At 45.6% G+C, this 23008-nt stretch overlaps 1 protein-coding gene across 1 annotated transcript in view; it reads left to right on the forward strand.

Moving 5' to 3' along the window:
• Positions 1-23008, forward strand: part of LOC106598452 (3',5'-cyclic-AMP phosphodiesterase 4B) — a 104838-nt gene that overhangs the window by 44909 nt on the left and 36921 nt on the right. Inside the window, exons 4-7 of the mRNA XM_014189494.3 lie at positions 8630-8830; positions 9085-9121; positions 9248-9315; positions 11318-11367. Of these exons, the coding sequence (XP_014044969.1) occupies positions 8630-8830; positions 9085-9121; positions 9248-9315; positions 11318-11367 (356 nt within the window). The remainder of the gene's footprint in view (positions 1-8629; positions 8831-9084; positions 9122-9247; positions 9316-11317; positions 11368-23008) is intronic.

The raw sequence follows: 23008 nt of genomic DNA on the forward strand, positions 1-23008 counted from the left end.
AAACTTGTATCTCAAACAGACTGTTTCAAAAATGCTTGTCAATGTATGGCATCCTGTGTCATTGTCTGAGCTGGGCCATCAGTGGTTTATTCACATGAATATTTTAATGACCGGTATACACCCTCACCATTCTGTTGCTGGGGTACGACCACACCATTCTGTTGCTGGGGTACGACCACACCATTCTGTTGCTGGGGTACGACCACGCCATTCTGTTGCTGGGGTACGACCACGCCATTCTGTTGTTGGGGTACGACCACGCCATTCTGTTGCTGGGGTACGACCACACCATTCTGTTGCTGGGGTACGACCACGCCATTCTGTTGCTGGGGTACGACCACACCATTCTGTTGCTGGGGTACGACCACGCCATTCTGTTGCTGGGGTACGACCACGCCATTCTGTTGCTGGGGTACGACCACGCCATTCTGTTGCTGGGGTACGACCACGCCATTCTGTTGCTGGGGTACGACCACGCCATTCTGTTGCTGGGGTACGACCACGCCATTCTGTTGTTGGGGTACGACCACGCCATTCTGTTGCTGGGGTACGACCACGCCATTCTGTTGCTGGGGTACGACCACGCCATTCTGTTGTTGGGGTACGACCACACCATTCTGTTGCTGGGGTACGACCACGCCATTCTGTTGCTGGGGTACGACCACGCCATTCTGTTGTTGGGGTACGACCACACCATTCTGTTGCTGGGGTACGACCACACCATTCTGTTGCTGGGGTACGACCACGCCATTCTGTTGCTGGGGTACGACCACGCCATTCTGTTGCTGGGGTACGACCACACCATTCTGTTGCTGGGGTACGACCACACCATTCTGTTGCTGGGGTACGACCACACCATTCTGTTGCTGGGGTACGACCACGCCATTCTGTTGCTGGGGTACGACCACACCATTCTGTTGCTGGGGTACGACCACGCCATTCTGTTGCTGGGGTACGACCACGCCATTCTGTTGCTGGGGTACGACCACGCCATTCTGTTGCTGGGGTACGACCACGCCATTCTGTTGCTGGGGTACGACCCTCGCCATTCTGTTGCTGGGGTACGACCCTCGCCATTCTGTTGCTGGGGTACGACCACGCCATTCTGTTGCTGGGGTACGACCACGCCATTCTGTTGCTGGGGTACGACCACACCATTCTGTTGCTGGGGTACGACCACGCCATTCTGTTGCTGGGGTACGACCACGCCATTCTGTTGCTGGGGTACGACCCACGCCATTCTGTTGCTGGGGTACGACCCTCGCCATTCTGTTGCTGGGGTACGACCACGCCATTCTGTTGTTGGGGTACGACCACGCCATTCTGTTGCTGGGGTACGACCACGCCATTCTGTTGTTGGGGTCGCCCACACCATTCCAACACAGAAAAGCTGCTTTTTAAAATACTTCATTAAAAAGTTTTGGAAGGAAAGGTATTTCACTAATATTGTAATAAATTACAGGTCATATTTAATAGAAATCTGGAAACATGGACAGTTACTTTACAACCAAATCTCTATTCTGAATTTAAATGGCATGTTATAGAAGGGTCCTGACACCTTTTTTTGTGATTTCACATGTTTTTGAGAAACACCCCAAATAGCAACTCACTTCCTCATCGTCATTGTGTAGTATGGGGGCCCCAAAATGACATGAACAAAGGCTCAAAAGTCCTTTTAAGCAACTTATATTCCTCGATTGATATGTAATTATGTGAAATGGGACAACTGTTGAAACAATGTTTACCTCAGGAGGAGGATATACCAGTTCCAGGAGAAAACAATGTGAACTGAAACCATTACATTAGAATCTGTAACCTGGCCTACAAATCATACAGGTTTGCTCATTAACACGTCATCATTCTTGGAGGAAAAACATATCTGGTTCTTGTTATTTTTCAACTTTAAAGCTTTTTACAGAAAAAATAAATAATAATTTAATGCTGCAATATATAACTTTTTGGGTGACCTGACAAAATGTACATAGAAATGTGACTTATAGATCTATCATTCCAATTGAAAGCAAGTCTAAGAAGGGGTAGATCTGTTCTATGTGTGCCATGCTTCCTGTTTTAGGTTTTGTTTTTGCGTCTTTTACTTTCGGTTTTGTACACCAGCTTCAAACAGCTGAAAATACAATATTTTTGCTTATGGAAAATATATTTCACAACGGTTTAGATGATTCAATGATTCTCTACACTATACTTGCTTGTTTTATCACAAACTGAAATTAGTCTAACTATTTACATTTTTGCAACCAGGAAATGGCGGAGTGATTTCAGCATAGTGCATCTTTAACCTTGTACCATCGCCCTCTAGTGACTCCTTGTGGTGGGCCGGGCGCCTGCAAGCTGACTTCAGTCGGCAGTTGTATGTACAGTGTTTCCTCAGACACATTGGTGTGGCTGGCTTCCGGGTTAAGTGAGCAGTGTGTCATGAAGCAGTGTGGCTTGGCAGGATCGTGTAAGCGGATGCATGGCTCTTGACCTTCACCTCTCCCAAGTCCTTAGGGGAGTTGCAGTGATGGGACAATTGGATATCACGAAATTGGGGTAAAAGGGGTAAAAAAAAAGCTTAGCTTGGTGTGGTTGAGGAGAAGAAAGGCTGCCTGACTGTCCCCTTGTCCCTCTCCTGACTGTCCCCTTGTCCCTCTCCTGACTGTCCCCTTGTCCCTCTCCTGACTGTCCCCTTGTCCCTCTCCTGACTGTCCCCTTGTCCCTCTCCTGACTGTCCCCTTGTCCCTCTCCTGACTGTCCCCTTGTCCCTCTCCTGACTGTCCCCTTGTCCCTCTCCTGACTGTCCCCTTGTCCCTCTCCTGACTGTCCCCTTGTCCCTCTCCTGACTGTCCCCTTGTCCCTCTCCTGACTGTCCCCTTGTCCCTCTCCTGACTGTCCCCTTGTCCCTCTCCTGACTGTCCCCTTGTCCCTCTCCTGACTGTCCCCTTGTCCCTCTCCTGACTGTCCCCTTGTCCCTCTCCTGACTGTCCCCTTGTCCCTCTCCTGACTGTCCCCTTGTCCCTCTCCTGACTGTCCCCTTGTCCCTCTCCTGACTGTCCCCTTGTCCCTCTCCTGACTGTCCCCTTGTCCCTCTCCTGACTGTCCCCTTGTCCCTCCCCTGACTGTCCCCTTGTCCCTCCCCTGACTGTCCCCTTGTCCCTCCCCTGACTGTCCCCTTGTCCCTCTCCTGACTGTCCCCTTGTCCCTCTCCTGACTGTCCCCTTGTCCCTCTCCTGACTGTCCCCTTGTCCCTCTCCTGACTGTCCCCTTGTCCCTCTCCTGACTGTCCCCTTGTCCCTCTCCTGACTGTCCCCTTGTCCCTCTCCTGACTGTCCCCTTGTCCCTCTCCTGACTGTCCCCTTGTCCCTCTCCTGACTGTCTCCTTGTCTCTATCTCGTCTGCTTCCACTCAGATGACAACAACAGTTAGTTCTGGTTGCTCTCTAACGTTTACACGTTGCTTGGGCCCCAGCTGAACCTGAAGTCTGCCTCCTGCATTTTCCCATAGATAACTCTATCCAGATACAAGCAATACGCAGAGACTTGAGAGAGAGATGTACAGTCCACTCCTGATCAGTGGCTTGGGACCGTTACTGGGACTGTCTGGGACTAAACTTGCTTGGGACTAAATATAAAAACATGAAGACAAATAAATCAAGAAAAACTATTTATTTGAATTGGGACTGGTGAATTGCAATGCATTTATCCATGTGCATTTATCAGGAGTCGACTGCATTGAATTAACCTGGTCAACCTGGTGAAAAATAGTCCCTTTGGCTGTGTTTGGCCCAAGGCCCATGACCCTTTACTGAGTGTCTCCTAACCTGTCCCTCTCCCTACTCCCCTCTACTTCACCTCTCTGTTGGACACTGCAGAGTACCTCAATCCCTCCTTCCTTCTGAAGAGCATCTGGGTTTTCCACTGCTGTAACATAGTGATGGACACATTTTGTTTAAAGCAGGGATCTCATGATCTGGGGGCCAACGTCAGCCTGTCAGTTATCATGGGGCCCACAAAAAGCAGTGTGTCAGCCTGATAGTTTGAGACCCCGGTGGAGAAACACAATCGGCCCTGTAAACACTGTTGATGCCTAATCACTTCTAGGATTGCTATGTCACGTGTTGTCACCTTTGATACTTGACACCAAGCATCAACTATGGAGGGGGGTGGGGACACAAGCTAGCGTCGTCATGCTTTTTCTCCGTACTATTCTCTCTCTCTCTCTCTCTCTCTCTCTCTCTCTCTCTTTGAATCACTCTCTGTCTTGCTTGTGATTCCAGTAACCGTGTAATGTTCCATTATATACCGTCATGCAATTTAGACACACAGTGGAACCAAGAGTCAGATGACTACACTGACTATAGGGACAGACGAGGAGACAGTCTATCCTCTGTAGTCCAGTCCAGATCTACCTCTCAACAAGCCAATCCTGTGCCATCACACTGTTGGCCTCTGGTCAGGGATAGGGCACTCAGTGGCAGGGTGTGTGAATGTGAGTGTATGTGGTCAGAGTGGTGTGTGTGGTCAGAGGGGTGTGAGGGTGTGTGTGGTCAGAGGGGTGTGTGTGGTCAGAGGGGTGTGTGTGGTCAGAGGGGTGTGAGAGTGTGTGTGGTCAGAGGGGTGTGTGAGTGTGTGTGTGGTCAGAGGGGTGTGTGAGTGTGTGTGTGGTCAGAGAGGTGTGTGAGTGTGTTTCTGGTCAGAGGAGGGGTGTGGGGGAGGGGAGGAGGAGGGGTGCAGGGGAGATGAGGAGGAGCAGTGAGATGATGATGGAGAGAGGAGGAGGTGCAGGGGAGATGAGGAGGAGGAGGAGGAGCAGTGAGATGATGATGATGGAGAGAGGAGGAGGTGCAGGGGAGATGAGGAGGAGGAGGAGGAGCAGTGAGATGATGATGGAGAGAGGAGGGGGTGCAGGGGAGAGGAAGGAAGGAGGAGAGGGTCCATGAGGGAGGAGGAGGTGCAGGGGAGATGAGGAGGGGGTGCAGGGGAGAGGAAGGAGGGGGTGCAGGGGAGATGAGGAGGGGGTGCAGGGGAGATGAGGAGGAGGAGGAGCAGTGAGATGATGATGGAGAGAGGAGGAGGTGCAGGGGAGATGAGGAGGGGGTGCAGGGGAGAGGAAGGAGGAGGTGCAGGGGAGAGGAAGGAGGGGGTGCAGGGGAGAGGAAGGAGGGGGTGCAGGGGAGATGAGGAGGGGGTGCAGGGGAGATGAGGAGGGGGTGCAGGGGAGAGGAAGGAGGAGAGGGTTCATGAGGGAGGAGGAGGTGCAGGGGAGATGAGGAGGGGGTGCAGGGGAGAGGAAGGAGGAGAGGCTGCATGAGGGAGGAGGAGGTGCAGGGGAGATGATGTACACCAGGTCTCCTATCTGTCACAGAAGCAGAGTGCACATTGACTTCAGTGAGGAGGTGGTCCTGAATTAAGCCCCCTCCTCCACTACCAGGTGACTTTCTTATTTTCTCTCTCTCATATTTTTTTCTTGGTGTGTGATAGTTTGTAGAATGGTTGTGTTGTAGGGTAACCAGGTAACCGGGATCCTGGGACTGTCCCGGGAACACTTCACATTTCACATCTAATGCAATTCCACAAAAAACTAAAACATGCACAGCAGCAGATTAACAAATAATTAAATGGCACAAAATCCAGACAGGTTGTAGCATGGAAGCTTTTAGCCGAGCGTATTTACTTAACACACTCACCATAAATTCAAAGCACACACATAATTGACACTGCTGGACTGCACACGAGACCCGAATGCAGTTAGTAAACCCCACATGAAACCCCCACGTATAGCCTATAAACCCCCACGTATAGCCTATAAACCCCCACGTATAGCCTATAAACCCCCACGTATAGCCTATAAACCCCCACGTATAGCCTATAAACCCCCACGTATAGCCTGTAAACCCCCACGTATAGCCTATAAACCCCCACGTATAGCCTATAAACCCCCACGTATAGCCTATAAACCCCCACGTATAGCCTGTAAACCCCCACGTATAGCCTATAAACCCCCACGTATAGCCTATAAACCCCCACGTATAGCCTATAAACCCCCACGTATAGCCTATAAACCCCCACGTACAGCCTATAAACCCCCACGTATAGCCTATAAACCCCCACGTATAGCCTGTAAACCCCCACGTATAGCCTATAAACCCCCACGTACAGCCTATAAACCCCCACGTATAGCCTATAAACCCCCACGTATAGCCTATAAACCCCCACGTATAGCCTATAAACCCCCACGTATAGCCTATAAACCCCCACGTACAGCCTATAAACCCCCACGTATAGCCTATAAACCCCCACGTATAGCCTATAAACCCCCACGTATAGCCTATAAACCCCCACGTACAGCCTATAAACCCCCACGTACAGCCTATAAACCCCCACGTACAGCCTATAAACCCCCACGTATAGCCTATAAACCCCCACGTATAGCCTATAAACCCCCACGTATAGCCTATAAACCCCCACGTACAGCCTATAAACCCCCACGTACAGCCTATAAACCCCCACGTACAGCCTATAAACCCCCACGTACAGCCTATAAACCCCCACGTACAGCCTATAAACCCCCACGTACAGCCTATAAACCCCCACGTACAGCCTATAAACCCCCACGTACAGCCTATAAACCCCCACGTATAGCCTATAAACCCCCACGTACAGCCTATAAACCCCCACGTACAGCCTATAAACCCCCACGTACAGCCTATAAACCCCCACGTACAGCCTATAAACCCCCACGTACAGCCTATAAACCCCCACGTACAGCCTATAAACCCCCACGTATAGCCTATAAACCCCCACGTACAGCCTATAAAATACCGTGTGCTTCCTTTTAGCTGTCATTGGGACTCTTCACACAGTCACAAGTTTGATAGGCTATGCAATACCCTACATAGTCACAATTCAGAGGCATGCGGGAAAATGATATATTCTCCTGTCCTAAAGCCTAGGCTGTTTTATATCCAGTCCCCTATCCCACTGAAACCACAATACCTGACTCCGGTCTCGCATGAAAATTCCTAACTTTATTCTGTAATCCATAGGCAGCATGATCAAAGCACATCTCTTGCCTACTCCTGTCGAACCGCTGTAACGTTAACCCGCTTCTCTGCGCTGTCTCGTATTGCTGCCGATATGAGAGCTTCGGTGATCAACATGCTGTATGAGATAATACATCTGGATATTTTTTAACAGTGTTTGCCCCGTTAAGATGCCTTGATATTTAAACTAGGTTCACACTTCATCTCCCCTTTATTCATGAGCTGATCTGTATAATCATCAACTCCATTTAGCCAAATATAGGAGATCTTCTGTCATTCGCTGGAGGTTTTCTAGCAAGCTTAGCAACTTGGGTAATTTGACTTTTGTTTGAGTGTTTTTACAAAGTTTGTATGATTCGACAACGCTATGAGCGTCCTGTGGGCGCTCTGTTTTTCCAAATAGCCTACATCTGAAACGCGCTGAATTAACTGAGGAACATCAACGGCCTATTTCGCACTTCACAACAATGTCATCGGCGTTCAAAGACAGTTACCCTATCATTACTAAATATCCGTTTGATTTGCTCTGAAGCCTTTTCATAGTGGCGCAGCGCCCCTCTTATCTGAGGACAACCCTGGCATAGTGACTATATCTTTGTTTTAAACACTTTAAATGGGCGCTTCCGATTTTTGCGGTATTTCCCGGGACAACTTCTTCGGGATACATATGAATTATTCCTAATATTGAAACTTGGTAGATTTTCAGGAAAATATGAATCCTTATTGTGTTATTTCAGACAGGATCCCCTTTGCACAATAAGGAAAAATCAACTACGTTGGTGGACATTTGAACTAATGTATTCCTCTGTGTGTTTTCAATGTGAATCTGAATACTTTACACATTTACAGCAGATGTACTGTACTAACATGCTGTGGTTTAGTGTAAAATGAAGAGCGTGCTGTGGATGTGTCCGTGCGTGTGTCTGTGGGTTTTGAGTGTGCATCGGGTTGTAGGTTTGTGTGTTCTTACACTTATTATGTGGATCTGATCTCATGGTTTCTGAGAGGTGGGGGGGGGGGGGAGTAGGAAATGCCTCCGTGGGATATGGATAATCCTACACATAGGGATTCCAGTGGGGGTGAATACTGCTGGGCAAATATTGAGATGGGTGCTGAGTCCATCCAGTCACAATGGACAATCCCCATAATTCATCTGCCTACCCAGTCCCCACAACTGAATCCTCAGACCATTGAATAGAATAGAGTAAAGAAACAGTGTTATACTGTATATGTCTCTACCTCACAGACCTTTGGGTCCTTGAAAAGAGCTATATAAATATCATATATTGTTATGAAGTATAGGCCCAACAACGATGCTGTAGTAGTGAAAAGATCCTTGACCCATAGAACAACACAGCCAATATATCTGATCAGACTACTGGCAATCTCATTTTTCATGGCCTGATTGGCTAAGTCGTTATTTTGTCATGACCTGATTGGTTAAGTTATTATTTTGTCCTGGCTTGATTGGATAAGTAACCCAAGACAAATTACCACTCCGGGGTGGACAATTTTACTCTACTTTACTCTGTGAGTCTCTGCTGTGTGTAAGCCTAAAATAGGTATATTTCTCTTTCTCCCATGTCCTAGCTTCGATGTGGAGAATGGCCCGTCTGCGTGCTGCAGCCCCTCGGGTCTCCAGGCGTCCCCTGGCTCCGGCCTGGTCCTACACCCCAACCTGGGGGCCCACGGGCAGCGCCGAGAGTCCTTCCTCTACCGCTCCGACTCGGACTACGACCTGTCGCCCAAGTCTCGCGAGTTGTCCCGGAACTCCTCTATCGTCGGAGAACTGTGAGTCAGCTTGACACATCCTGACAAATATACTGTATTGGAAAAGATTTGCAACTTGTTCCAATGCGTATATGCTTAGCTCAATCATATCACTCAAGCTTGTTGAACCCAGGGAAAAGTGGTTGGTTGTATAGTAATCACATTTTATTACTATCCAACCAATGGCTTTTATTGGCAAAGACATTTATTTTGAGGGATTTTTCAGGGTTTATATTTGAATCACTGTTTATCCCATTTTGATTGCTTTTCTTCAGGCATGGAGAAGACCTGATCGTGACCCCCTTTGCTCAGGTAAATATGTTCTCTATTTGTGACTCTACATGGAAATACATTTTAAGAAACGTATGGTTTGTATTCTAAAAAAAGGACCATGGAATGATCACGTGTAAGTGAACGTTAGATGTGCTCTGGCTTTAGGTTCTTGCCAGTCTCCGCACGGTACGGAACAACTTCACCACCTTGACCAATGTACAATGTACCTCCAAGTAAGTGTCCCTACAGTTGTTGTTTTGTCATAGGGGTGTGATTGTGCACCTGTACTAAAATGTATATACATCACCAACACGCGTCACTTGGTGTCACCGGTGTGCCACAGAATGAACCATTTGGGTGTTAAGGCTTCAGCCAACCACTTGGAGGCACTTGGGTCCAGTTGATTTCATGCTGAGACGCCACACCACCATACTTTACGGTGGAACTCAAGCCATGTCTTATTTTACAAGGAATGATTCAACACAACATATTACTTTAAGCTATTTCTTCATTTATTTCATGAGGATTGATTGTACAAAACGGGTCTTAGTTTGTATCGCTGCCAAGCATGTGTACTGTTGTACTTGTAATGTTGATATCCAAGTAGTTATGACGTATGTAGGTATGAACTGTTAAAGCATATCTACAGATATGATATTACTGTAAATACACTGAGTGGCCAAAACATTAGGAACACCATGCCATACACTGACCAGGTAAATCCAGGTGAAAACTATGATCCCTTATTGATGTCACTTGTTAAATCCACTTCAGTCAGTATAGATGAAGGGGAGGAGACAGGTTAAAGAAGGATTTTTAAGCCTTGAGACAATTGGGACATGGATTGTGTGTGTGCCATTCAGAGGGTGAATGGGCAAGACAAAAGATTAAAATGCCTTTGAACGGTGTGTGGTAGAGGGCAAAAGGGGGTGTAACTCAATAATAGGAAGGTGTTCCAAATGTTTTGTACACTCAGTGTCTATTGTAGAGTGTGTATGGGAAGTGTATGATATACTGAACAAAATTATAAACGCAACAATTTCAACTATTTTACTGAGTTACAGCTCATATAAGGAAATCTGTCAATTTAAATCAATTAATTAGGCCCTAATCTATGGATTTCACATGACCGGGGGGCAGGGGCACAGCCATGGATGGGCCTGGGAGGCCAAAGGCCCAGCCAATCAGAATACGTTTTTTCCCCATAAAAGGACATAAGGGCAGAAATAAATACTCCTCCGTTTCATCAGCTGTGTCCTGGTCTCAGTCCATCCTGCAGGTGAAGAAGCTGGATGTGAAGGTCCTAGGCTGGCGTGGTCACACGTGGTCTGCAGTTGTGAGGCCAGTTGGATGTACTGCCAAATTCTCTAAAATGACGTTATGGTAGAGAAATTAACATTCAATTATCTGGCAACAGCTCTGGTGGCATGCCAATTGCATACTCTCTCAAAACTTGGCATTGTGTTGTGTGACAAAACTTCACATTTTAGAGTGGCCTTTTATGATCCCCAGCACAAGGTGCACATGTGTAATGATCAGGCTGTTTAATCAGCTTCTTGATATGCCACACCTGTCAGGTGGATGGATTATCTTGGCAAAGGAGAAATGCTCACTGACATGGATGTAAACAAATTTTTGCACAAAATGAGAGAAATAAACTTTTTTGTGTATATGGAACATTTCTGGGATCTTTTATTTCAGCTCATGAAACATGGTACCAACACTTACATGTTGCGTTTATATTTTTGTTCAGTATAGATACACAGTAATATCAGGTAGATATATTTAAAAACTTCACATACAATAAGATAGGGGTCTTAAACAACCACTGTCTGTATGCAAGGCAAAGTGATTGTATCAATGAATACTAAATCCTAAAATACTCAATACTTAAGCTATTACCTGTTGAAAACAATGACCTGTGATTCAAACTCTGCCTTTAAAACCTATTGTAGTATAGGTTTTAAAATCAGTTTTAAAGGCAGAGTTTGACTCACAGGTCATTGACTGTTGTATGTCCTTCAGACCTTGAGTCAATATTGACCACAGACATGTGGATATGAGGGTTACCTAAGAGCTCATAGTAATGAATGATAAGGAACTCCATTCAGATGCCATCAAGGTAAATATTTAAGAAGAAGTGTACACGAAAGAGGGCGAGAGACAGTGTGTGTTTGTGTGCGCAGTCCTTTTAATCCAGATCCCATGTTTCTCTCCTCCTCTCCCCCTTTTTAGGAGATCCCCTGCTGGCCCCCAGCCTCCCGTCACCAGAGTCTGTCAGTCAGGTGAGCTCTCTGATGATGCCCACTCCAACAATCCAAACACTCTATACTTAACCCATCCCCGTAGTCACAGTTACGCTAATGAGGAATCACTGAAATTAAGTTTTTACAGACTGACAGGCAAATAAGACAGAGCCAAAGGGGAGGGATGGAACACAAAAAACGTGGACACTGGACATAAAAACAAGCTGCCCTCCAGACCCGGGTTCAAATTGTAGTCGTTTTCCTTTCAAACACTGTGTGATTTCATTGAGCTTCCCTGGCTCAATGGAACCAATGGAATCATTCCAAAAGTGCAAACACTGCCCGTCTAACACTCCAGACTGGCTCAAGTATATGTTAATTTAAAAGAAAATAAACTTTTTGAACCCAGGTTTGCTACCCTCACAGCTGAAGGGTGCAGTGTCGTAATCACAGGAAATGAACCGTGATGACTAAACAACAACACAAAACTTCCCTCGCTCCGATGTCACAATCAAAGAGAGAGATGAGATAAAAAACAATTCTGAAAAGAGAAAAAGTAAAAGACATGAGAAGTGGTTTCTCTGGTCTGCCCAGCTGGAGGATGGAAAGGTGAAGGAAGAAGAGATGAAGGGAAAGGGGGATGTTTTGGTTTCCTGTTTGGTGGGTCTGTCCAGATCCATTGACGTCAGGCTGGCCCACATACGGCCCCTTACGGCCCCCACTTCCTATCACCACAGATGTGTAGACGTTCAGGAAGAAAATACAAGATAAGACAGTTCTGAGGAGTGTTGAATTGTCCTTCCCTCGTGTGCGCACGCAGATGCAGGCACACATACTGCCACACCAACTCTGTGGAAAAGGGTATGCTGAAACGAACCAATGGAGGGTGCAGTACCCGCAAGTAAACACAATGATGAAGATACAGACACTGTACAGATACAAAATGGAAAGCTTGGTGTATATCTGACGTAGGTACGCACACATTATTCCACCCACACTGTTTAAGACTAGCAAGGATACCGTCAAACCTATCTGGTTGTATTCAGCATACTGATGCTTCTCTCAAAATTGAAGTAGGTGGTACATTTTACACTTGTATTCATATTTTTGATACATTTTGGGGGGAATTTAGCACCACTACTCAAATCTGCATCCGTCCTCGTCCCCAAACCTCGACCCTAAACGCCTTTGTAGGAACTGAACAAATGATGACAACTTTACTAACAAATCATTGTTAATACTGATTTGAACCATAACAATGAACTAACGTGTCAATAGGAAGGAACTATGCTATCCAGGTCTGTCTTCTGTTTGGCAAAGCCGATAGAATTTCATCGACAGGAAAAGGAGAACAGAGTTTTCCTGTTTTGCGTCCGTGTTTTGTTAGATTAGGCAGTAGTCTCTTTCATTAATAAACGGCATCGTGTTTCTCCAGTTAGAGAGAGAGAGAGAGAGAGAGAGAGAGAGAGAGAGAGAGAGAACCAAAAAGGGTTCTCTTATGGGGACATTAGTGGAATACTATCACTACATGTAAGCTAGTTGAGGGATACAGTGAGGGAAAAAAGTATTTGATCCCCTGCTGATTTTGTACGTTTGCCCACTGACAAAGAAATGATCAGTCTATAATTTTAATGGTAGGTTTATTTCAACAGTGAGAGACAGAATATCAACAAAAAAATCCAGAAAAACGCATGTCAAAAATGTTATAAATTGATTTGCATTGGTTGAGTCTGAAAACATGAGCTGGGATTGTGGCAAGCTGGCTTGTTAATCTTCTTAAGAGGAGATGGTAAAGTTTTAACTGACTCCCTTTGATCAGCCTCTTAGAAAATAAATGTTTACTGTTTACTGGGACCCTTAGGGATGTTTATACAGTGTCTCTGTCTTTCCAATGCCATACAAAGATACTACTTAGAATGCATGCCCAATATGTTACTTAATTGTACTAGTGTGGACTTTGGAACAGAGTATGTGTCTTGAAGAGTTTGTATTTGTGTAGGGTTTTATGGGGGAAAACATAACCGGAGATATGTGCATGAAACTCAAGCTCAAAGTTTCTCAGGTGTTGGGTTGAATGTGTGTGCAAACTTTGTGTGTGCGTGCGTGCGTGTGTGTGTGAACGTGAACATGTGAATGTTTCTGTGTCAGACAGACCTCAGTGTGAGACCTTTTGTATGTGCACTGTATATTTGGAGGCGGCTGTGTGTTTACATCTGTGCAAACAGACTAAACCAGAGTTCCCGAACCTGGCCCCCAAAGTTTTCTGAGGCCAAAAAATCTTATTGTTTGGGGGACATAAATGACTGTAAAAACACCAGCAAATCAGCTTTTTAATTTCAGAAATCTGTTCCCAAGTATTCCCACACATAATAGGGAGACACGCGATCATATACAAATGTAAGTAAGGTTTGAAATGATGACATTTTAGTTAAACATTATATCTGTTTGGGCTTCTTGCGGTCAGTTTTCAGTCTACACATTATTTGTAATGATGTTCCTGCCCCCCGACCATCTTCTCAAGAAAAGAATGGCCCACGACTGAATCTAGTTGATGGCCCTTACCTCTACTGTATGCTTGATGTTTATCTCAGTATGCCTTTTGCCAAAGTTGGTCAGACACAACACATGACTCTGTAAAATGAGTTAACTCAACAAGACTACACATTACTAACATACACATTCCTAGCCCAGAAACCAAACACACGTGACTGTTTGCATAGTTTCCCATGGGTGTGGGCCCCACTCAAAACATTGGTCATCCACCTTTTGTTTGATATTGTAAACTACGTCATGAGAGGATAATTATTGCATAGCGGAATGTAAAGTGGCTTACTGAAAGAGGGTGGTTTATTCCTTCAAATTCTGCTTTGATGTCACTAAAGCAATTACAGACAAGTATATGCAATTATAGGCAATTCAAATGTGTATATATATACACAGTATGCCTAAGTTGGACATATTTGTGCATGTCCTCATTTTGTGTGTGTGTGTGTTGAGTCAATTGACAGCACATAAGACTTCACTCTTCAGTCAGTTATACAGCAGTCCTGTCCAGTGTTAGTTAATCCACTCCTTCGTGTGAAATCCGTGTTGTGTTTTCCCTGTATCGGGCCCAGAGGACAGGGATCCTGAGGTGCGAGTGTATTTGTGGTGGGGAGGGCGTCAAACTCAGCAGACTCGACTGTTATTTTTATAGTTTCAAGAAATTGTGCCGCATTTGTAAATTCTAATTCCCCCATTAAGCCAGTTGATGAACTGATGATGAGCGTGAGAAAAATAATTGTTTTACTGTGAATTCAGTGGAGGGGATTTGTGTAAATTTCCCCAATCTACTCATCAGCTGTCCACATCCTGACATAAATGTTGTAGATCACGGTGCTTATTGCTTTAGTGTGTCCATTTTTCCTTCTGGATGATTCCTAGGTGATCAGTACAGGTCTTCCCCTCACGTCTCTATTAGAAGAAATCAGACTAACAGGCTGAAGGTGGAGGCCTCTCTCACTCTTTCTCTCCCTCTCTCTCTCCCTCTCTCTCTCGCCCACACGCTTGTCTCTCTCTCTCTCTCACCCACATGCTCTGTCTCCCTCTCTCTCTCTCTCTCTCTCTCTCTCTCTCTCTCTCTCTCTCTCTCTCTCTCTCTCTCTCTCTCATCCACACGCTCTGTCAGTCCGGGCAGGAGGCTGACCCACAGCCCAGTATTGAAACTGGGGTGATTTGCTGTTGTCTGTCTCTTTCTGTCTCTCTCTCTGGCCATCAGGCCCAAGTGTGCAGGACAGCCTAACACAAACAACCAAAGGGAAGTGTGTTTGTGTGACTGCTTGTGACTCCCTCTGTTGTGTGAGAGGGGGGAGACGTGAGCTTGCAGATACTTCAGAACCATTTACTTTCTTCCAGCCAGACTAAGTCAAACGTACTTTCATAGTCTGGGTTGCGTTCATTTGGAAACAACGTTTCAGAGAGTACCTCCCTGTTTCACTCACTTTCCTCCGCTTTGTGCCTACTGAACATGACTCCCGTAGACCCGATTTGTTTTCCTCCTAAGTGTCACGGTTAAGATGAAAAACCAAATGCAAGGAGGAAATAATCAAAGCTTATAACATCAATGGAAATAATATAACATAAAACAATATACACTCAGTGGCTAATTTATTAGATACACCTATCTAGTACCGGGTCGGATCCCCCCTTTGCCTCCAGAACAGCCTGAATTCTTTGGGGCATGGAAACATTTCTCAATTGGTATCAAGGGACCTAACGTGTGCCAGGAAAACATTCCCCACACCATTAAACCAGCAGCCTGTACCGTTGACGCCAGGCAGGATGGGGCCATGGACTCTACACCACCAGCCTGTACCGTTGACGCCAGGCAGGATGGGGCCATGGACTCCACACCATTACACCACCAGCCTGTACCGTTGACACCAGGCAGGATGGGGCCATGGACTCCACACCATTACACCAGCAGCCTGTACCGTTGACGCCAGGCAGGATGGGGCCATGGACTCCACACCATTACACCAGCAGCCTGTACCGTTGACGCCAGGCAGGATGGGGCCATGGACTCCACACCATTACACCACCAGCCTGTACCGTTGACGCCAGGCAGGATGGGCCATGGACTCATGCTGCTTACGCTAAATCCTGACTGCCATCAGCATGACACACCAGGAACCGGGATTCGTTGAACCAGGTAATGTTTTTCCACTCCTCTATTGTCCAGTGTTGGTGATCGTGTGCCCACTTGAGCCGCTTCTTCTTGTTTTTAGCTGATAGGAGTGGAACCCTGTGTGGTCGTCTGCTGCAATTGCCCGTCCTTAACAAGGACCGACGAGTTGTGCATCCTGAGACGCCTTCTGCACACCACTGTTGTACTGTGACGTTATTTGCCTGTTTGTGGCCCGCCTGTTAGCTTGCACGATTCTTACCGTTCTCCTTCCACCTCTCATCAACGAGCTGTTTTCACCCACAGGACTGCCGCTGACTGGATGTTTTTTGTTTGTTTCACCATTCTCTGTAAACCCTAGACACTGTTGTCCTTGAAAAGCCCAGGAGGTCGGCCGTTTCAGCCAATTCTAACGTTCAATCTAACAGTAACTGAATGCCTCGATGCCTGCTTTATACAGCAAGCCACAGCCACGTGACTCACTGTCTGTAGGAGTGAAACATTTGGATCGCTCTTACAGACAGTAAGTAATTGGCCGTGGCTTGCTGTATAAAGCAGGCATCGAGGCATTCAGTTACTGTTAGATTGAACGCTAGAATGGGCAAAACCAGTGACCTAAGTCACTTTGAGTGTGGCATGATCAGCGGTGCCAGGCGCGCCGGATACAGTATCTCAGAAACCGCCTCCCTGGGCTTTTCAAGCACGACAGTGTCTATGGTGAGAATGGTGCAACAAACAAAAAACATGGCAAGAATCATGCAAGCTAACAGACGAGTAATGGTGCAGTACAACAGTGGTGTGCAGAACGACGTCTCAGAATGCACAACTCATCGGTCCTTGTCACAGATTAGCTATTGCAGCAGACGACCACACCGGGTTCCACTCCGATTAGATAAAAACAACAAGAAGCTGCTCCAGCGGGCACACGATCACCAACACTGGACAACTGAGGAGTGGGAAAAACATTGCATGTGTCCTGGTCAGTCCCCAGACCTCTACCCAATAGACCATCTCTGGGATGAGATGGAACGGGCTGTTAGCAGCATGAATGTACCGCCGTCCAATCTGCAGCAACTGCATGATGCCATCGCGTCAGCATGGACCAACATCCCTGTGGATTGTTTCCGACACCTTGTAGAATTCTCTGAAGAATTCAGGCTGTTCTGGAGACAAAGGGGGGTCCAACCCGGTACTAGATCGGCGTACCTAATAAACTGTCTGGTGAGTGTATACATATATAACATTAATAATTGATTGCTTAGTTTTTTTTTACATTGGTATCCAGCCGCCCTATACATTGGCAGTAGATTTAAACTCCAAGGCACTCCAGATAATATTTATTAGCTTTTACTATAAGCTCTTCTTTCTCAGAAGTCAAACGCTTGTTTATGTGATATAGTCACTCAGCGCTCAGAGTTCTTTCCTGACCACATGACCTGAACAGGAAAAACTCCCGGCCCCATGTTAGAGTACATTTACTGAGTTTTGGTGCATGGCTACTGCACTATCCTTTAAATGAACTGGTACATAGCATGGCCCATTATAATTTAACTAGGCAAGTCAGTTAAGAACAAATTCTTATTTTCAATGACGGCCTACACCGGCCAAACCCGGACGATGCTGGGCCAATTGTGCGCCGCCCTATGGGACTCCCAATCACAGCTGGTTGTGATACAGCCTGGATTCCAGGGTGTCTGTAGTGACCCTCTAGCACTGAGATGCAGTTCCTTAGACCACTGCGCCACTCGGGAGCTCGTTAATTACATAAAACTGATTTATAAGATCACAATGGCCAGCCCTCCAGTTAGCTTCCTTCACTCAGTTTGGTGTAATGTATAGGTTTGACCAGTTATGTCACGTCTTCATTGAGGCATGATGGTAGTGGTGGAGAGGGGGGTTTAAGGCGAGAGAAAGGGGCAGTGTGAGGTGGCTGGTGGACGGAGGTGGGCTATGGGGACGGATGCCCAGGCCTGCCCTAGTTTTTTATGCGTCTCTCAGGTTCACTGTTATTTTATATAATTTTTACTGTTTTAATTTGTTAGTGTTAGGAAACGTATTGTGTGTTATGTCTCACCTTTTATTATTTGATTTGTTAAGGCCTTTGAAATTAATCCTGTGTAAGAAATGTGCTCTATAAATAAAGTTAGATTTGATTTAGTGGGTGCTACTGATGGGTCTCTGACAGAGGCTGGTTTGTGGGCCGGAGAGAGGGAACGAGATGGAGAGGAGAGAGGACTGAGAGAGAGGACAGCGGGCTGAGTCCACACTGAGGCCTGTTGTCCTCCCAGGCTCCCAGCATATGGCCGAAGCATTAAGACCGACTGTGTCTGGCTGCGAATAAAAGAAAACCTCAGTCTGCCTGAAAAAAAGGCCTGTCATCTGGAAAAGTATGTTGCGATCTGTCTCTCTGAGTTCATTTTCAGAAGCCAGAAATGCGTCATCCACGCCACCGTTGACTGTTGACATGGTGAAATATCTCCTGACCCACATAGCTGTGCATTTAAAATCGGGTAGTATTAGGGTCCTTTCTGTTCTCGGTTCAGTTCAAACACTACAACTCCTTACTACAAGAAGTGAAACAATTTTGTGTCTAAACCTCATCGCATATCTTGTCACGATGACTCATAACACTATATTGTGCAGCACATTTTGCAAACACAAAACAAGTCTTTGGCCAACTGCTCAGTTCTGCTTTCATCCCAATTTACCTTTCCTGTAAATGATGCTTTTCCTGACCACATGACCTGACTCTGAAATACTCTGGGCCCTAAGTAATTCACCTACCAGAGTCTGTCGGGGTCAGGTGACTGTCATGAACACCTCCCTAATAACTCGTGTATGTGAACAGAATGAACCAACTGACCGCCACTTATTTATCCTATGAAGGGAATCACATAACAGGCAGTTTAGATGATTCAGTCAGTGGTCTTTGATGTTGGTGGACCAACTGCACAATGAAACCCTCTAATATCTCTTTATACATCCTCCATAGAGGGGAAAAGGCAGGATGTGGTTGCATCTTGGCACGTCTCGCCGACCCCGACCACTCGGGCCAGACAGCTGCTTTGTGGTACTTGTCGAGTTTCAGCAACACACCCCGTTATGAAGGCTCCCCTTTGATGAAGCTGTTGCACGTTTCTTGCTCAGCTTGGGGATCTAACAAAAGTCTTCAGATCTTAGTCAAGGTTGCACATCACCTTTTGATGAAGCTGTGGCACATTTCATTCTGGTCCGCCGCTGCAACACCTGTGTAAGTCCGACCAGGATTCAAGCCCGGGTCTCCTTCATGCCAAAACACTCTTAGGAGCTAACACAAGTCTTCAAGTCTTAGACAAGGATAGTCATCAAGCATACAGTAGTTGGCCTAACCACCCCTGTTATACATGGGTGTAGTCCAGTCTACATGAAAGCGGTAGAGCGAACATAGCTGCCTCTGCAGTAACTCACCTTGTTTTTTTGAGGGGCAATTCTGATTTCATGGCTGCACTTTTTGACATTACACCAGTTTATAGGTGACATGATGGTGCCGTCACTGTGATGTCAAAGCGCTTTCATGTGCTTTTATCAGAGTAATGGTTGCAAGTCGTTGTAACACACACTGGTTTGTCCCGTTGGTTCCATATGTGAAGCCTTCAAAGTGGAGATGAGGGATTCCCACAGAAATAACATTCAAAAGCAGAGTAGTCCTTTCGCTGCGTACTGAAAGCTAGGGAATGGGGACTCTGTTCTGCAACATTCTCAGCAACAAATGAGTCCCCATTCCCTAGCTTTCAGTACGCACCGAAAGACTACTGCTTCGCACAACGGGACAAACCAGTGTGTGTTACGACGATTTGTGTCAATAACTCTGATAAAAGCACATCAAATTGCTATGACGTCACAGTGACAGCACCATATTATCACCTATAAACTGGTGTAATGTCAAAAAGAGTGGCCATCAAATCAAAATGTATTTGTCACATGCGCTGAATACAACAGGTTTAGACCTTACCGTGAAATGCTTACTTACGAGCCCTTAAACAGCAATGCAGAGTAAGAAAATATATAAGCTAAATAAACTAAAGTAAAAAAAGTAACACAATAACAATAGCGAGGCTATATACAGGGGGTACTGGTACAGAGTCATTGTGCGGGGGTGCAGGTTAGTCGAGGTATTTAAGGTCATATCTACATGTAGGTAGGGGTAAAGTCACTATGCATAGATAATCAGTCAGTGCAAATAGTCTGGGTTTAACTGTTCAGCAGTCTTATGGCTTGGGGGTAGCAGTTGTTAAGGATCCTTTTGGATCTAGACTTGGCGCTCCGGTACCGCTTGCCGTGCAGTAGCAGAGTAAACAGTGGCTGGAGTCTTTGACAATGTTTAGGGCCTTCCTCTGACACCGCCTGGTATAGAAGTCCTGGAAGGCAGGAAGCTTGGCCCCAGTGATGTACTGGGCCGTACACACTACCCTCTATAGCGCCTTGAGGTTGGATGCCGAGCAGTTGCCATACCAGGTGGTGATGCGACCAGTCAGGATGCTCTTGATGGTGCAGCGTAGAACCTTTTGAGGATCTGAGGACCCATTCCAAATCTTTTCAGTCTCAAATCTTTTCAGTCTCTGTTTTTGAAAGAAAAGCAAATTATTTGTCCAGTAAAATAACATAACAGGAATACAGTGTAGATGTTGTTAATGTTGTAAATGACTATTGTAGCTGGAAACGGCAGATTTTATTTATGGAATATCTACATAGGCGTACAGAGACCCATTATCAGCAACCATCACTCCTGTGTTCCAATGGCACCTTGTGTTAGCTAATCCAAGTTTATCATTTTAAAAGGCTAATTGATCATTATAAAACCCTTTTGCAATCATGTTAGCACAGATGAAAACTATTGTGTTGATTAAAGATGCAATAAAACTGGCCTTCTTTAGACTTGTTGCGTATCTGTAGCATCAGCATTTGTGGGTTCGATTACAGGCTCAAAATGTCCAGAAACAAATAATTTTCTTGTTCTGAGAAATGAAGGCTATTCCATGCGAGAAGTTGCCAAGAAACTGAAGATCTCGTACAACACTGTGTACTACTCCCTTCACAGAACAGAGCAAACTGGCCCTAACCAGAATAGAAAGAGGAGTGGGAGGCCCCGGTGCACAACTGAGCAAGAGGACAAGTACATTAGAGTGTCTAGTTTGAGAAACAGATGTCTCACAAGTCCCCAAATGGCAGCTTCATGAAATAGTACCCGCAAAACACCAGTCTCAATGTCAACAGTGAAGAGGCGACTCTGGGATGCTGGCCTTCTAGGCAGACTTGCAAAGAAAAATACATATCTCAGACTGGCCAATAAAAAGAAAAAGACACTGGACAGAGGAAGATTGGAAAAAATTGTTGTGGACAGACAAATCTATGTTTGAGGTGTTCGGATCACGAAGAAGAACATTCGTGAGACGCAGAAAAAATTTCAAGATTCTGGAGGAGTGCTTGACGCCATCTGTCAGGGCCTTCCTCTGACACCGCCTGGTATAGAAGTCCTGGAAGGCAGGAAGGCAACGTGATGGTCTGGGGGTGCTTTGGTGGTGGTAAAGTAGGAGATTTGTACAAGGTAAAAGGGACCTTGAAGAAGGAAGGCTATCACTCCATTTTGCAACACCATGACATACCCTGTGGACAGCATTTAATTGGAGCCAATTTCCTCCTACAACAGTACAATGACCCAAAGCACAGCTCCAAACTATGCAATAACTATTTAGGGAAGAAGCAGTCAGCTGGTATTCTGTCTATAATGGAGTGGCCAGCACAGTCACCGGATCTCAACCCTATTGAGCTGTTGTGGGAGCAGCTTGACCGTATGGTAAGAAGTGCCTATCAAGCCAATCCAATTTATGGGAGGTGCCTCAGGTAGCATGGGGTGAAATCTCTTCAGATTACCTCAACAAATTGACAACTAAAATGCCAAAGATCTGCAAGGATGTAAATGCTGCAAATGGAGGATTATTTGACGAAAGCAAAGTCTGAAGGACACAATTATTATTTCAATTAAAAATCATTTTTTATAACCTTGTCAACGTCTTGAGTACATTTTCAATTCATTTTGCAACTCATTTAATGTATGTTTTCATGAAAAACAAGGACATTTCTAAGTGACCCCAAACTTTTGAAGGGTAGTGTACATTTAAAAACATGAACATGTAGTGTATCTATCAGTTATAGTTTTGATGTCTTCACTATTATTCTGCAATGTAGAAAATAGTAAAAATAAAGAAAAACCCTTGAATGAGTAGGTGTGTCCAAACTTTTGACATGTTAGTACATACACACAACAAGTAGGTCAGGATAGTTTGTACAGTTGAAGTCGTAAGTTTACATACACCTTAGCCAAATACATTTAAACTCAGTTTTTCACAATTCCTGACATTTAATCCTAGTAAAAATTCCCTGTCTTAGGTCAGTTAGGATGACCACTTTATTTTAAGAATGTGAAATGTCAATAATAGTAGAGATAATGATTTATTTCGGCTTTTATTTCTTTCATCACATTCCCAGTGGGTCAGAAGTTTACATACACTCAACTAGTATTTGGTAGCATTGCCTTTAAATTGTTTAACTTGGGTCAAATGTTTCGGGTAGCCTTCCACAAGCTTCCCACAATAAGTTGGGTGAATTTTGGCCCATTCCTCTTGACAGAGCTGGAGTAACTGAGTCAGTTTGAGGCCTCCTTGCTCGCACACACTTTTTCAGTTCTGCCACACAGATTTTCTATAGGATTGAGGTCAGGGCTTTGTGATGGCCACTCCAATAACTTGACTTTGTTGTCCTTAAGCCATTTTGCCACAACTTTGGAACTATGCCTGGAGTCATTATCCATTTGGAAGACCCATTTGAGACCAAGCCTTAACTTCCTGACTGATGTCTTGAGATGTTGCTTCAATATATCCACATAATTTCCCTTCTCATGATGCCATCTATTTTGTGTAGTGCACCAGTCCCTCCTGCAGCAAAGCACCCCCACAACATGATGCTGCCACCCCCGTGCTT

Source organism: Salmo salar, chromosome 03 (genome assembly GCF_965601325.2).
Source record: "Salmo salar chromosome 03, fSalSal1, whole genome shotgun sequence".
NCBI classification, from domain to species: domain Eukaryota; kingdom Metazoa; phylum Chordata; class Actinopteri; order Salmoniformes; family Salmonidae; genus Salmo; species Salmo salar.